This window comes from Castor canadensis, chromosome 3 (assembly GCF_047511655.1).
Source record: "Castor canadensis chromosome 3, mCasCan1.hap1v2, whole genome shotgun sequence".
NCBI classification, from domain to species: Eukaryota; Metazoa; Chordata; class Mammalia; order Rodentia; family Castoridae; genus Castor; species Castor canadensis.
The window spans coordinates 9,959,348-9,976,326 of record NC_133388.1 but is presented as its reverse complement, the minus strand read 5'-3'; the positions used below and the strand labels follow the sequence as shown (position 1 = coordinate 9,976,326).

At 46.1% G+C, this 16,979-nt stretch overlaps 1 protein-coding gene across 4 annotated transcripts in view; it reads right to left on the bottom strand.

Moving 5' to 3' along the window:
* Positions 1-750: 750 nt before the first annotated feature.
* Wars1 (tryptophanyl-tRNA synthetase 1) overlaps positions 751-16,979 on the bottom strand; it is a 36,567-nt gene continuing 20,338 nt past the window's right edge. For all 4 annotated transcript variants that reach the window (XM_020183547.2, XM_074067166.1, XM_020183545.2 and 1 more), the window contains 7 exons: positions 16,161-16,280; positions 15,311-15,493; positions 11,244-11,344; positions 9,202-9,314; positions 8,827-9,000; positions 3,917-4,057; positions 751-2,234 (listed from right to left, as the gene is read on the bottom strand). In XM_020183547.2, coding sequence (XP_020039136.2) covers positions 2,073-2,234; positions 3,917-4,057; positions 8,827-9,000; positions 9,202-9,314; positions 11,244-11,344; positions 15,311-15,493; positions 16,161-16,280 — 994 coding nt within the window. In that variant the 3' untranslated portion in view covers positions 751-2,072. The remainder of the gene's footprint in view (positions 2,235-3,916; positions 4,058-8,826; positions 9,001-9,201; positions 9,315-11,243; positions 11,345-15,310; positions 15,494-16,160; positions 16,281-16,979) is intronic.

Here is a 16,979-nt window from a genome sequence, read left to right as displayed (position 1 = left end):
GTGACATTAGTTCCCACAACCACAGAGCAGTGAGCAAGGCCAAACCTGTGTGCGTGATGCACCCTAGCAGCGAGCCTCCAAGCCTGAGAGGGTGGGACTGGGCCAGTGGGAGGGGCTGGGAGAGGAGCAGACACACATGTGGGCTTGGATCGCAGCAGGCGAGTGGGGACCTGCAGCAGGCACCTGGGAGTCCAGAACTGGAGCCTTGTTCCCTTAACACTAAGAGTTAGGGCAGTGTTCTGTCACAATGCCACCGTGTGGCCTTGGACAAGTCAAGCTTCACTTTCTGAAGCCTCAGTTTTCCCAGTGACAAAATGAGTTCGGGCTGGTGGAATGAGGCCCTTTTTATTCTGGTTCCATTGCTATGCAGCGGTGCCACTGAACGCCTGTCTTTCCTCTGAAAAACAGAGCATCCAATTGCATTCTTTTCAAGCTGATGGGAAAATCAAACAAATGAGGTGGGAAATCCAGCACCAGGTAGACTGGCAAGGGTAGAAAAATAGAAGGGCAGTTTCCCTGAATGAGTGATGCCTGACATGAATTGACTCTGGGGAGCCTGCTCGCAGTGCTGTTGGATTTTCAGTGCTTTTTCCTCCCCATGTGGCCCACAGAATTAAGGGCACCTTCTGAGGGCCAAGGGGAAAATTATGGGTCTTAGCAGTGGGTGTAACACAGGCTGGGCCTGCAGCAAGGCTGCCACAACCTCATCAGTCTTTCTGGACAGAGACAACAGACAGCAACAGACACACAGACAGGAGCAAAAGAAGTTTATTTTTACCAGTGGGCGGCACAAGGACAGAGCACTCAAGAGTGGACCCTGTGCCTTTGGAGAGAACAGATACTTCAACCAGGGGCTTTCCCTGAGAAATGGCTTCTGTTTTGTCAAGACTACATGTGGTACGTGATTAAATGTGGCCCGCCCACAGGTAAAACGCCAGGGCCAGGAGGACTCCACCCGAGCTTTTCTCTAGCTATATCCACTGGCCTGGGACAGCCAGGGCACTGCTCTGTGCTGACTTCCACTTCAGTCAAGTGTCAAAACAAAAGCATCTGCAAAGGCAACAGACCATCCTTAGCATCTTACAGAGGGTGTGTGGGGAGCCACTGGATTGTGCATGGTGGAGTGAGGGTATTTGGCAAAAAGTTAGTACGGTAAGGGCAAAGCGCATGATTCCTGGAGTGGATGGCATGCATGCATGGTCTGGAGTTTAGTTAAGTCAACTGGAAAGTTTCACCCACAAGACTCAGGCTAATAAACCTGCCCAAACTCTACCCATGTCCAATGGTAAAAGCAGCTTTAAAGTTGGGTGGTCTCTCTCTCTCTCTCTCTCTCTCTCTGTTGTGGTGCTGGGGATAGAACCCAGGGCCTTATGCATGCTAAGAAGTTGCTCTACCACTGGCCTACATATCCAGCCCAAAGCTGGGTGATTTTCTTAGTAAAGCAAAATTATCAGTTTTAGGTATCAATTTTTTTTTTTTTGGGGAAGGGCCTAAAACACATCTTTTGCCCATTATACTTCCCCACATCAACTATTCATAACACTTTTTAGTTTTATAATAATGACATTTTGATTCCACATATGTATACATACAACATATTTTTTTGAAACAGGATCTTTGCAGGTAGCCCAGGCTGGTCTGGAACTCTGGCTCTTCCTGTCTCTGTCTCCCTAAGTGCTGGGGTTACAGGGAGGTAACATCACATCTCACTTAGAACACATTTCTTTACAGAGTACATTTTGGAAGTATATTTGGAACCTAGGCTGTTCTCAGATGGACAGTCTTCTGTGGGCCACAGAGGATCCACAGCCTGGGCTCTTTGTGGGAGAGACTCACAGCTGGATTTTCTATCTGACCATGCAACCCTAGCAGCACCGATTGCCCACAGCATTTGTCCACAAAACAGGAAGGATAGACTTTACAGGAAGAAACAGTATCTAGAACACACAAAGGGTTTATAGACCAGTCCAAGAATTACCATGTGACAGAAGCCTAAAGGGATTTTGATTTGATGGGGCTAGGATTACGGATAAACTTTATATGCAACTTTATATGCAAATAGAAAACAAGCGTTACTGAAAGTGGAAGGACAGCTGCCGAGGAGTCATGAACTCCTTCACCATCTCATCAGTGACTTCCTTGCGCCGGGCCTGGTGCTCAGCTATCAGGGGCTGCAGGACATCTATGAGAGTCTTCTTGAGCTCACCAGTGAGCATGGCTCCGCTGGTGTAATCCTGCCAGGAAGGAGCAAGGTACCATGAAAAGTGGGTCTGCATGCCCCAGTTGGAACTCCAGCTCAGCCCCTGCCACCTGTAGACAGGCATGGGTGGCCCTCACAATGTGGGCTGTTGTTACCATCGTGACAGTAATGTGTACTTTTCTTAAAATGGCTAAAACCTGGCTATGACCGTTAGCTGTGGCTTGCCCTGTCCTAGTAAAAGGGCCAGTGGGGACATAATACCCACCCCACCCAAGCACAATGAGCACACAACTGTCCCTCCTAGCCTTGCTGGCTCCTGTGAAATCTCTGTTTTTTATTATGATTGTAAACGTAATACCCACTCCCTAAAGAGAAGTAATAAAGGTCTAAGCCACAAGGCAGTAGCAAGGTAAAGAAAACTCACCTGCAGTTCAACAGCCAGAGGTGGATGACAACCACTTGCATCTGGCATATTTTCTTTTGGGTTTCCTTCCCCTGTGTGTTTTATTAAGTATAGCTGGCCACTCACTGCATTTTTAATTTTGTATCTTTCACTATCTGACACATATGTTCCTGTGTCCCTAAAACTCTTAAATAGTTTACATGTGCGTAATAATCCACTCCAACGAATTGCTTTTTTTTGAGGTACAGGGGTCTGAATTCAGGGCCTTACGTGTGCAAGACAGGCACTCTACCACTTGAGCCATACCCTCAGCCTTTTGCTTTAGCTATTTTTTGTGCTGGCAGAGTTGGCTCAAGTGGTAGAGAGCTGGCTTTGAAAGCATGAGGCCCCGAGTTCAAACCAAAGTACCAACAAAAACAAAAACAAGTTATTTTTCGATAGGGTATCCTTTTTGACCCCTGGCCTGGCAAACTATGATCCTCCTATTTATGCCTCCCGCTTAACTGGGATGATAGGTGTGTTCTACCACACCCAGCTTTTTTGCTGAGATGGGTTCTCACAAACTTTTTGCCTGAGTTGGTCTCAAATTTCTGTCCTTCCAATCTCTGCCTCCCAAGTGCTGAGATTACAGGTGTGTACCTATAGCTCTACTTGTAACATTTCTAATCTAACATTTCCTCTATTGCAGTGTGTTTTGAACTTTTTGCAATTACCATTTTCAATGCTTTTTTGTGGAAAGCCTTTTCTTATTCTGAATTGTTTCCTTGGAAGAGTCCAAGAAATGGAAAATCTGAGGCTAACCTGAGACTTTTTCAGGCTTTGTTCCCAAGGCCAAGCTGCCATGCTTGGGGACACTCACAACAGCGTCTTCAGGTGTCTGGCTCATAGCCACTGAAATACGCCCTGCTAATTTCCTAGGTGAAATTAGCTGGGTGTCAAAGACACCAACTGGCTGGTTGTCTTTGTTTTGACTTACATTTCTCTCTTTCTGTGCTGGTACTAAATAAATAGCAGTCTGTATGTTCCCTTTCCTGAGCTGTCTGTTCACTGGGTTCTCAGAACATGGTTAAAAACATAAGTGACCTTATTCGGTCTCTTTGTTTTCTTTTTGAGACTGGGTCTTCCCATGCTGCCCAGGCAGGCCTCAAACTTCTGGGCACAAGAGACCTCCTGCCTCAGCCTCCTGAGTAGCTGGGGCCACAAGAGTACAACATGGTACCTGGTTCCTGTTCCTAAAGCCAGGCAACTGAGGAAACTGAGGAAGCTGGACAAACACTAAGGCTGGGGTGGCCTGCCTGCGGCTCCTGTCTTACCTTTCTGATCTGCTCAAGCTTGTCGTCATCCTCCAGGAAGAAGGTCAGGTACATGAAAGACACATCCACATCACAGTTGCCCCCAAATTGCCTGTGCTCCTCCACAGTGTCTCTCCCTCCAGAAAATGCATGCTTGTTGACCTGTGCAACACAGAAAGTTTCTTTAGACTGCCATCCTACACCTGGATGTTGGCCAGGGGCCCAAGTGGTGGAAGTCAAGTCAGTGACTGACCTTGGATTCAGGACCAGAGTGAAGCTGAGACTCCAGATGGTGGGAGGGCCCTCAACTGCTCCTTCCCACCAGGTCTGGTCCAAGCAGCAGTGGGGCTCATGGTGGAGGAGGACCAGGCAGGAGGAGGGCAGATTAGTGCTGAAGCCCCCATTCCCCAAATTTTAAAGAGAACAGCTGGGAAATCTAAGCCCTGATGGGGCAGAAATTTGAGGAGATGTCCTGAAGTGTTCTTAGAGGATGAGCTTTGGAAAAAGGATTAGGGTACTGTTACCCTTCAGAGTACTCAGCTGACCAGGGAGGGGCCCAGGCAGTGCTTTATTCACAGATGTCAAAAAAACAGCACTCAATCCCAACAAGATGAGCAAAGAGACCTGAGAACACTGCTAGAGAAGGGGAGCAAAACCAAACAAATAGGCAGGAAGGGCCCATCGGCAAGTTTTCATTTTGTTGGTTTCTGAGTTTTAGGTGCTGAACTAAAACTCAGAAACCAACAAAATGGAGCCAGGCATGGTGCCTATGCACCTGTGGTCCCACCACTCTGGAGGCTGAAGTGGGAAGGTTGCTTGAGCCCAGAAGTTCCAGACTTAGCTGAAGAACATAGTGAGACCCCATGTCTCAAAACAAACAAAAGAATAAATAAAAATAGAAACTACAAAATGGGTTTTAGGAACCACTGAAGATAATCTTGGGGGAAATTATGGCCAAGAGGTAGAAAAAAAAAAGCCTGAAAGGATAGACAAAAATCCTTTTTCCCCTCTTAATAATGCAAGAGAATTTCATTGTGATAATCCCATCCATGCGTTCACCCTCCACTCTGTTCCCATCTCCACTCCTTTGCCCCTTCTCAAACAGTAGCTGGTGGGTTTTATTGCTCTGTCTTCATAGGACAGAGGTAGCACACTTCCATCCTTTCCCTCTCAGCGCCCTTTCTTTTCCCTCTCCCCTTCCTGCTGGCCACCCTAGTCTCCCATATGCGTTCAGGTGCCATCATGTATGTGTGGGCTCCACAAAGGAGCGAGAACAGTAGTATTTGGCCTTTGAGCTTGGCTTCTCTTGCTGAGCACGGTCATCTCCAGTTCCACTCTAGTGAAACTTTTCCTTATGGTTGAGTATTATGTCATGGGACATATATGATTCTTCATTCATTCATTGGTTATTGGGCACCTTGGCTGTTTCCACAGTTTGGCTGTTGTGAAGGCAGCTGCAAAAACCATGCATATGCAGATGTCTCTCTCTCTCTCTTTTTTGTGGTATTGGAGTTTGAACTCAGGGCCTGGCAACTTGCCAGGCATGGGCTTTACCACTTGAGTCACTCTGTCAGTCCTTTTTTGGGTTGGGTATTTTTGACAGAGGGGCTTGAGAACAACGTTGCCTGGGCTGGCCTCAAACCTCAGTCCTCCTAATCTCTGCCTCCCAAGTAGCTAGAATTATAGGTGTGAGCCACCAATGCCTGCCACAGGTATCTCTCTTGTATATTGATTTGCACTCCTTCGGATATATGGCAAAAAGTGGTATGGCAGGGTCATAAGGTAGGTTTTAGTTTTTTGAGAAACTGCTTCTTTGATGAACAGAAACTTTTCAATTTGTTGCAGTCTCATTGATCAATTCTTGCTCTTATTTCCTGGGCAACTGGAGTGCTATTCAGAAAATAATTAATGCCTCTGTCTTCCAGAGTTTTCCCTATTTTTCCCATAATAGTTTCAGTGTGTCAGCTCTTACATTAAGATCTCTGATCCATCTGTAGTTGATTTTTTTGTGCAGGGTGAGAGATAGTTTCAGTCTTCTGCAAGTACATAGCCAGTTTTCGCAGCAGGACAGATAAAGTTCTTTCCACATTCTTTCAATGAATATTTGAGAAACCCACTACTTACAAATATCACTTTTTTTTTTTTTTAATGGGGAAAAGGGTGGACAGAGTTAACACATTGAGTTGATTCATTTGGGAAGCCTTCCTGAGCCAATTACTAAGTGGCTATCTTGGATCTCCTGAAGTAGCAGAGGAATAGTAGGGGCAAAGTCAAAAGGAACTGGCTCCCTTTTGGGGCAATGCTTAGCATCATGTCAGATGGAGCTGAAGCTGAGCTGCTGGGGCAAGGCCCCAGGGCAAAATGTGGCTGGGGTTGTGTGGAGTAATGGGGGCTGAAAGATTGAAGACTACAAGTGATAGTTTATCTTCACTGTCCTTAAAAACAAAGCTATGAGCTGAGTGCCAATGGCTCATTCCCGTAATCCTAGCTACTTGGGAGGCTGAAACAGGGAGGATTGAGGTTTGAAGTTAGCCCAGGGAAATAGTTCACAAGATACCATCTCCAAAATAACTGGAGCTAGACTGGAGGTGTGGCTCAGGTGGTGAGCACCTGTTTTTCAAGTGTGAAGCCCTGAGTTCAAACCCCAGTCGCACAAAACAAAACAAAACAAAACAAAAAAAACCCCAGCGGGGCACCGGTAGCTGAAGCCTATAATCCTAGCTACTCCGGAGGCAGAGAGCAGGAGGATTGCAGTTCAAAGGAAGTGTGGGCAAATAGTTTGTGAGACCCTATCTTGAAAAAAGCCTTCACAAAAAAAGGGCTGGTGGAGTGGCTCAAGGTGAAGGACAGGAGTTCAATCCCCAGTACCGAAAAACAAACAAAACCTCCCCAAACCCCAAAACAAAACAAAGCTATGCCAGAGGCCCTGGGTTCAACTCCCAGCATCCCCCGACCAAAAGAAGTTATTATAAAGAAAAGATGGAGGGGGTGAATTCAAGTATGATATATTTGATATATTGTAAGAACGTTTGTAAATGCCACAATGTACCCCTACCCAGCACAATAAAAAAAAAAATCATTTGTGCAAACTACAAAAACTGGAAAATAGCAAACAAATGTCAGAAGAAAAAAACCACCAAGTACTGGACTCTCTTGGAGTCTAAGTGCCCTTGGGGCAAATGCTGGTGTGTGATGGAGGCACCAGGGGGTCATACTCCTAGGCCCAGCTGGGCTGAGACTGGGAAGCTGCAGTGTTGAGGGAGACTAAGGACATCTGAGGGCCTTTCATGGGATGGTAAAAGGGACTGGGGTATGGCTCAGCAGCAGAGCGTCTGACCTGCCTAGCACGGGAAGGCTCTGGATTCATTCCACCCCCAGTATTGTAAAAACAAACAAAAGGGGTCAAAGGATCCAGGCAGTTTCCTGCCCTTGTCTGAGAAATGAGGACAAGTTTCCAGCACAGTGCCAGGATGCACAGGTGTAGCCATCAACTGCATGGCCCCTCACGTACAGAGGTGCTGCAAATGGTGGCTGTGACAGCTATGACAAATGTCCCTCCCACTCCCACGCAACACAGAGAACTCTGTATTGCTTTCCTCTTTAACCAGTGCAGAAAGTGAGGCCCAGCATGTCAAGAACCTGCTTCCTGTGGCAGGAGTGGTGGGGCCCAGCAGACTTCCTGGCATGCCTGGCTTCTAGTGGAGCTAAAGCACTAGCACTGGCCAGGTCCCATGTGAGTTGCCCATTCCATCACCCAGCCCTTGGGCCTCTGCTGGTTCTGAGGAAATGAAAATGCCCAGAGCCATTAAACAACTTCTCAGAAACACACAGATGACTTCCCTGCTGGTACTTCCCGCCCCACTTCTTTACTCTATGCTCTGGAAGTTTCAGCCAAAAGTGAAAGGGAAAGAAAAATCCATGATTACACCAGCTTCCAAGTGAGGGGGAGGGTTAGCAGAGGCCACTTCCTAAGGTTTGGATATGAAAGGTCCTTCATTGTCAACCAGAAACTTCACGGGACTTTCCAGAGGGCACTCAGATGGCTTCACCATATGCCTTAGACTCAGTTCCCTGTACTCCACTGTAATCTTCCAAGTTGCAAGCATATACTTGGGTCCAAAGGAGATGTCAGTGGTTATAAGGCTTTAAGTAACTATAAGGGGTTATGCACATGCTATCAGCTTAGCCCTGAGCCACAGAACTGGTGCCATGAAAAATAAGGAAGAACAAACTAATCTCTATTTTTAGCTTTTCTAGTGACTTGTGAATATTTATCAAGTGCCTAAGGCACACAGGGTGGGGCACAGCTGGACAAGACCATCCTGTTAGTGGGTCTCCACAAGATAGCGGCCCCAGTAAGGGCTGCTCCTGCTAGAGAGCAGGACTTGGATTTCTGGTGGTGCAAACTGGGCCATGTAACGATCCTCTCAGTCTTATGGTTCTCACCTTCAGAAGGAATAGTACCACTAGCTCCAGGCAGAATGAAGACCAGAAGACAATCAAGGCAAGTGGCTTGATGCCTGGTGCTAAGAAATAGAGGCAAATCTTTTCTATTGCTTGATAACATCTTCATTAATTATGACTTGTTGTGACTTTGCTTTTAGAACAAGGTGTTAAGAAAGGCGGAAAAGAAAAAAATCAAAAAAACGAAACAACTGCCCCACCTCCTCAACCCCTCAGATTTTTACTATAATGAAAGGGAACAATAAAATACACAAACAAACAACCCCCCTTCCAATTTACCCGCTATCTGGAAACAGGTCAGACTGCTTCAATTTATGCAGGAGACAGATGTTGGTTATAGAATTTGGCATTGCTGTGTTGCCGATGCCAAAAGGACCAGAACAACAGAGAATGTGTGTGTGTGTGTGTGTGTGTGTATTGTTTGCCTTTCTATTCCCACTGTGGCCCCTGGCCAGGGTGCTGCTCACCTTGGTCTTGATCTGCTTGGCCGTGTCAGTGAGGAAGATGGAGGAGTTGGGGTCACTGGCACTCATCTTGGTCTGGGCCCCCTGCAGAGCAGGGAAGAAGGTCGAGTGCAGCAGAGCTGGCTTAGGATATCCAATCCTGGGGGCGACATCCCTTGTCATCCTAAAGTAAGGGTCCTGTGGGGAGAGGGCTTGGATGAGGATGTTGAACAAACGCAGCCTTTGGCTAACGAGCAGCCCCAGAGATCTTCGTGGGAGACTCTTGGACTTCTGCTAGTTTCAAGAGATGGGCTCATTCTTCCTCCAACACTCAACCCTACCTCCCAGTAAAGAGTCAGAGAAACCTGCAGCCAGTCCCTGGCTCACAGAACTTCTGACCTGGTCAATGGCACAGGGGATGAGGCACTGGATGTCTGTCCTGTCTCGGAAGATCTGTGGGAATGAGTTGCTGAAGGAAGGAGCAGCTTGGACGGCAGGAAAACTGATCTTCCCTGAAAGTGAGGGGGAACATTTTCATACATGAGGCCACCTGCTGTTCTGGTTAATTAACCCAGTTAAAGGATTAAGCAAGAATAGGTTTTCTCCCCATTGTAAAAGTAATAATCATTAAAGAAAATCTGAAAAATATAGAAAAGTAGAGAATAAGAAATTAGCAGCCCAATTTGTGTCTCTTTCCATCTGTTTCCTCTCTACATTTTCCACTATGAGCTTTGGTTGTAATCATACCATATCTAATGTTTTCCTGGTCCTTTTCACTTTAATATTTACCAATGTTGTCATTAAGTATGTTCTTTCCTGCCAGCTTATCTATGTTATTGAACCATTCTCTAGCCATTGGACAGTTAGGTTGCTCCCCATCATGGTTTTTTTTTCCCCTTTGGCTTTATTTTTTTGTGATACTGTGGTTTGAACTTAGGGTCTCGTGTTGCTCTATAACTTGAGCCACACCTCCAGCCCTTTTTTGGGTTGTTTCTTGCAACAGGGTCTCACTCTGTCTTTAAACTTGCAATCCTCCTGCCTCAGCCTCTTAAGTGTTGGTATTACAGGTGTGTACCACTGTGCCTGGCTTATTTCTGATCTGCTAAAGCCCTTTCATCTATAAAACCAACTTCTGCTCAGTTCACCTAAACACTCATTCTGTGATGAAATGTTGCCTGATTTTAGAGTCAAAAAGAAAAGTCAATTAACATGGTTCAACTAATTGTTGAATTTTGTTCTTTTTCTATCCACTTCAGAAAGAGATACCATCTCCAGGGGTCTTATCTTTCTGTGGGGAGACGAGGCAGGAGTCTGCCATGGCCACCGGTGCTACTATCAAGGGTTCAGTGCAGTGGTGGCCATTTCTAGGACCTCATGTCAGGCTCTGTGCTCAGGGCCCTGCAGGAGCTCAGCACTTGTCACAGCTCTGTGGGGAGGCTCCTCTCGCCCATCTTACCAATGTGCAGGCTCAGGCTCACACCATTTACCTGGCTTGCTAAGGCTGGCATATAGCAAGTAAATGGCTGAGCCAGTACTCACACCTGGGTCTCAGAGTCAGCCTACTTAATCACTCAACACAGCCTTCTCTGTGGTATGGTCCTACTATGTTTTCAAAAGCACAGGGTTCATGTTCCAATTACTGGAGTGAATCTGACCAAACCATTTTAGAAAAGTAGAGGGAAGAGGGGATAAGGCTCAGACACAAGCCTCAAGGAGGTACGAGCCTACTAAGGCTACTGCATCTGAAAGTCAGGGGCAGGTAAAGGAGAGGGATGCAAACTTGTGCACACAGCAGGCAAACATTGTGTGCATCAATGGTGGCAGGGCTGCAGAAGAGCCACGGAAGGAGAGCGAGGTGGGGGGTAGGAAGGGCTCTGGAGGCCGGTCAGTCTAATCCCTTACGGGCTCCTTCAAGCAAGTGGCAAGCCCAGCTTGCCCTCCTGCATCTCCCTTGGGCTGCAACAAACCTCACAGTGACTGGGGTTGCACCAAATCAGCCTTACCTTTCTCTTTCTTCCATACCTTACAGTGAGTGACTAAGGGTAGGGGCAAGTCTTGCTTCCTGAAATATGGTTTCCTACAGTCCAGAGAAGTGGCTGAATGCTATACTAGCCCTTAATATTTCAGAGAAAACCCATCTTGGTGTCTTATTTAAATAGATAAACTGTAAATGTTAACATCTCAGAGACAGCTGAAGTCCTAGGAGCAGATATTTTAAAGACCAGATATGTGGGCTGGAGGTGGCTCAGTGGTAGAGTGCTTGTCTAGCATTTGTGAGGCCCTGGGTTCTATCTCTAGCAGCTGCCCCACAGTAAGTTGCCCAACTACTTTAGCCTAGGCTTTGTTGCCACCACCCTGAGACTCTTACAAGTGCCTGTTCTCCTCTGAGCTTTGCTCACCTTGCTGAGAAAAAGGGGTTCAGAGCAGCAGCCAACTCTTACCAATGCAATCGCTGTCAGTAAAACCGAAAATGCCTTTCACTTGGTTGAAGGTGACATGCTTCTGAATCTTCACCACATTCTTATAGAAGCCTGGGCTCCTCCTGCAGAGACAGGAAGAGTCAAATCTGTGCTGGGGGAGTGGTGTCTAAGGAGAACAAGGTAGCAGTCATTAAAACTGGATGTAGTCAAGTATAGTAGTGCATACCTATAATTCCAGCTATTTGAGAGGTGGAGATCAGAAGGATCATATTTTGAGGCAAGTCTGGGCAAAAAGTTAGTGTGACCCTATCTTAACCAAGAAGCTGAGCATGGTGGTATGCCTGTAATCCAAGCCAGATGGGAGGTATAGGGAGAAAGAAAACTGGTCCCTGGCAAAAATTCAAGACCCTATCTGAAAATAACTACCACTCCCCCCACCCCCCAGCAAAAGAAAAAAAAAAAGCACATGCCAGCACTAGGGACCACACTTGGTTAACACATGTGCAGCTTCAGGAAGGTGTGGAGAAGCCATCTGTAAGCAGGTACCTACAGCAGCCACAGCTTTATCTATGAAGCCAGCATGAAGACATACAAATAAGGGCAGAACAGAGCCAGATTCAGAGCTCTAGGGGTTGACATGAGTGTGGATCTTGCTGGATCAGCAGCTCAGTGTAGTGTGGAGCGTAAGGGCAGGAGCCCCATGGGCTTCTGTGGAGACAGTATGGTGGAGACATGTCCATCTGGAGGTTAGGTGGAGTGTACCACAGGGACTGACAGGTGCAGGACAAAGGAGAGTTGCCTCAGTGCAGATGGTCCTCCAGTATCTGGCTACCGCTCTATGTCACTGCAGGGCACCCTGCCCTACAGGACTGACACTGTGCTGGTCTAAACAACACGATTCTCTTCTAGATGGTGAGGGGTGTGGAAATGAGCCCAGAACTGTTGCTACTTGAGGGAACTGGGCCCAAGACAAGCAAACACAGAGGGGCAGAAGCTGTGCAGCTTTTTATCCAGTCCCTCGACTGCTATCCTCAGCAGCTCTTTCTCCAACCCTACCAGGTGTCAGAAACATAGGAAGAATGCCTGCCTGGGAAACAGAAGTCCCTGAGTTCAAACCCCAATATTGCCCTATATATATATAAAATCTTTACTCTGTGCTCATAAAGAAAGAGGAAGTTCTTATTGGGCCAAGACAGAGGATGGCCACATGCTGAAAATACCAGGGACACTTGGGAAACAGGTGTCACAAATGCAATGTTCAGAATGTGTTGAAAGAGGGGCTGATCACAGGTTAGTCTCTTCATGTGAACAATTCAAGAGTTCACTGCCCCATCAGTGTGTACCTGTCTTTATGAACTTATTATAGTCAGTTGCTCTTGTCCAGTCACTGACATTTAAGCTCAGTGAGGAAGAACTTGGCCTTGCTCCTTTTGTTTACAGACCCAGGAGAGCCCTGGAGAGCAAAGATGAAGGAACTATGGGTTTATCACCAGATGGGACAGGGTGAGGACAAGTGCCGGGAACAGAGTTGAGGGTCTACATCTGGCTGTGGGGATGGAAAGTGCCCAGGAAAAGGGGTTGCTTAACCCTGTGCTTGAAGGAACAGTGATGGAGTTGGCCATGTTGGGGTACGGTGGGCTCAGAGGAGGGGACAGGAATTCTGGGCAAAGCACAGCATTTACAAAGGTGAAGTATATGGAACTGAAAATTGTTCCATGTAGCTGGAGTTGGCAGTGACGCTGGACAGGAACACAGGGACCAAATGAGAACAGCTTATGTACAAAGTAAAAAGGGAGAGTGTACTTCATCGTATGATGAAGGAGCACTGGGAAAAGCATGAGAGTGGAAGATAAGATCAGACATGTGCTTTCAGAAGACCAGGGGCTGTGGGGTGTGGGGGGGTAAGGACAAGAGGGACTGAATGTGGGTGGAAAGAGGCTTCACAGAAACTACAGAAGCTGGGTACAAGGGTGAGCACCTTTAGCCCCAGCTTCTCAGGAGGCTGAGGCAGGAGGATTGTTTGAATCCAGGAGATAAGAGGCCAGCCTGGGAAACACAGTGGGACCCCCAGCTCAAAAACCAAAAATACCAGTTACTGCGCCATGTCAGCAGCTTTGCTATAATCCATGGCATGTCTGTGCTGAGGTTCAAGCATTTGAATCAGATTACTTAAGAAATGAGGTGAGAATGATGAAGTGAATTGCCATGAAAGTGATAAGAACAATGACAAGGCCACTAAACAGAGGTGCCAGAACTTGAACTCAGATTCATTTTCCTTCCTTCAAGGATACGATAGAGCCTCTATACTCATATGGCAGAAATAAGAGACAGGATTTTAAGAAAACTGTAATAAGTAAAATTAGAAAATCGTTTTCCTAGCTGATAATAAAGCCAGATTTCCTATCATAGCATCTATTGTTCCCAGTGGATACAAAGCTGCTACTCAGTTGCAAGTTCTTATAAAAGTGAACATTCCTAGGTCGGGGTGGTTCATACCTATAATTCTAATTATGAGGGAGGTGTGAACAAGAGGATAAAGGTCCACGCTGGCTCAGGCAAAAATGTGAGACTCTATTAGAAAATGAACTAAAGCTTAAAAAAAAAAAAACGGCTGGGAATGGGTGTCGGTAGCTCACACATGTAATCCTAGCAACTTGGGAGGCTGAGACTAGGACTGTGCTTAGGCGCCAGCCCAGCCCAGGCACACAATGACACTCCAATCTCAATCAATAGTTAAGACTCACTGGTGCTCACCTGTCATCCCCAAGCTACGGGGGAAGCATAAAATAGGAGAACTGCAGTCACTCTATCTCCAGAATAATTAGAACAAAGAGGGATGGAGGTGTGGCTCAAGCAGTATGGTACCTGCCTAGCAAGTACAAACCCTTGAGTTTAAACCCTGGTACCACAAAAAAAAAAAAAAAAAAAAAAGGGTAGGGGGTGTGGCTCAAGTGTGCAGTAGAGCACCTGCTTAGCAAGCTTGAGCCATACATAAGTCAGTACCACCAAAACCAAAACAAACAAAAAAGGGAACATTCTGGGAGAAATGTAAGCACCAAGCTAGTTTGTACTTACATGGCCCTTGTGGTATTCCTCACACCTGCCTGGGCCTGGCGATTGCTATGAGAAAACATGGAAGGCCCTGAGCTCAGAGCATGGCCCACAGTAGATGGAGCCTCAACCTGCCGAATCAGTTCCTGTGAGGGAGATCTTGTCTTCAGTGCTCAAGACTTTTTCCCTTTGCAGTGCTGGGGAACGAACCTGGGCCTTACACATACATGTGTTTACCACTGAGCTACATCCTTCAAGAAATATTTGCTCAGCAAGGTCTTACTATGTAGCCTAAGCTGTCCTTGAACTTGCGATCTGCCTTGGATTACAGGTGTACACCACCATACCCAGCTTTAACAGCATTCTTTCTATGATAACTGACCAGTCTTCTTTTCTTTTGAGATGGGAATCTTGACATGTGGCTCCTCGAACTAGAGGTTCTCCTGCCTCAGCCTCCTAAGTAGCTGAGTTTACAGGTGTATACCACCATGCCTGGCTCCAAAGTCTTATTTATTTATTTAACATTTCTTGGTAATCATTTGGGATGAAGCCAAGGATTTTCAGAATGAAATATGTTGAACTATTAAGTGACTGATTTAAGAAACTAGACTGTGAGGGAACTGTTTAGCCAGTGAGTCTTTCCTCTGTAAGGAAAACGTTACATTGAAAATGAGAAAGGCATTAGAACTCTGTAGACTGGCTATCAATAGACAGAAACAACAATGCAGAAATACTTTCCTGTCACAGCTGAGGAGGACAATCTCAGATGCCACCTGACATGCTTGGGTGCATATTTGAAATTTTTGAATTATAAAGGGAATGGTTGCATCTGACATTACTTAATCCTTTCTATGCATACATATCACTTTCTTATTGGGAAATAAAATCAATAAACATGATCATAACATTTAATGAAAGAAGAAAAATATTTACTAGATCTTAAAGCCTGTTTTGGACATTTCAGGTTTCACTGTGGTCACAATGACATGATGTCTGCACTTACTTACTCAAAAGGCAGTTAGGTGTTTCCTCCTTACCCCATGTATTCAAGGTCAGAGAAGATGAAAGTTTTATTGATGTCAAAGCCACAGGCAATGATGTCCTTAGCATTTTCCATGGTGTAGCTGTATGCCTGATCTAGAGTCAGGTCCTTCCACAGGTACTTCTCATCATCAGACATCTGGACAACCAAGGGCACGTTGAATACATCCTGGAGCCACCTAAGGGACAGGGGAGAATGAGGGCACATTGAACATATTGTGCAGACACATAAGGAATACTTGAGAACATAGGACATGCTGAACACATTCTGTGGCATCTACAGAGAAAGTAGGACATAGCAAGCATATTCTGTGGTCACCTAAGAGTCACAGGAGTAGGGCAGGGAAGGGCAATTGTTCCTGTGGAAGAATGCCACTTTGCATGTGAACACACATGCTTGCCCACAAAAATCTCATGATTTTACCACGCCCGAAGTGTCACTATCGATAATGATACACTCTACCAGCACATCTGACTAGGAAGCCTGTTGCTAGGCTTTGTGCCAGTAGACTTCACACTTTAGTTTGGAGACTTTCCTTAACTTTCTGAGAGTCATTCCACCCACCTGGAAGATATGACATCAGGTCTACATTCACACGGACGAAGAGCAGTGGGAGGAGTAAGCAGGTCTGGCTGACTCCAACATGGTGCTCCCCATAAACCTGATCCTCTGAAGGAGCCCAGGAACAAACAGAGTGAACAGAGGCTATAAAGGTGCCAGTGCCCTGACATCCTGGCTGCTTGGCAAACAGGAATAGCCTTGTCTGTCCAGTTCTATAGATGGCCTATAAATGCTACTCATGATTCACTAGGAAAGTGACAACAGTCACATGATGCAGTACTTACTTTGTGAAAATAAATGGGATGAGATGACCTACATGCATTGCTTCAGAAGATGGGCCCCTGCCTGTGTACAGATAAAATGGTTTCTTATTTTCATAGGCATCGAGAACTTGATTCATATCCCTAATGGAAAAAAGAGAAAAGGAAATAATGTGATTTTCTGTAAAACATATCAAAGCACTAAAGCTCATTTGGAAATGAAAAATAAAGATAGAAACAAAACAACTCAGATAATAACTAGAGTTTGTTATCTTTGACGATTACGGTATAAAAATGGCAAGAAACTCTATTGGAATGGTTTCTCCTGTGAGTGATTGTTTTAAAAGGATAGGACATACAGGCTTGGAATTATGGGTTTAAAAGATGGATATGGTTGGGTGGCCTCTGGGATTCTTCTGGAATTCCTCTAATGATGAATGTGAATATCCCAATATATTGCTTTAGACACCTCCCTAGGGGACACCAGGCCAACACCACGCAATCCTTGTTTAGATTCATCAAGTCCTGAGACTCTAGAGACCCAGCTCAGGAAAACTGTAGGGTTCCACGCAGGCCTGACTTGAGGACAAGAAGTAATGTCCCTGGGAGTTCATGGTAAAGTCCCTAGTGCGGATCTGACTCAGATGACCTCAGCCAGCTTGGGACTCAGGGTTCTCATCTGTGAGACATCCTGGAGCTGTCCTTCCTCCAGAAAGACTGGGGTACACAGAACATGCACATGAGGGTCCTCCCTCCTTGCTAGTTGTGCATCAGTATCACTTGGCAGGGCTGCTTCCCCGCTTGGGCCTCTGTCTGGAGACCCAGAGATCTGAGGTGATTTGT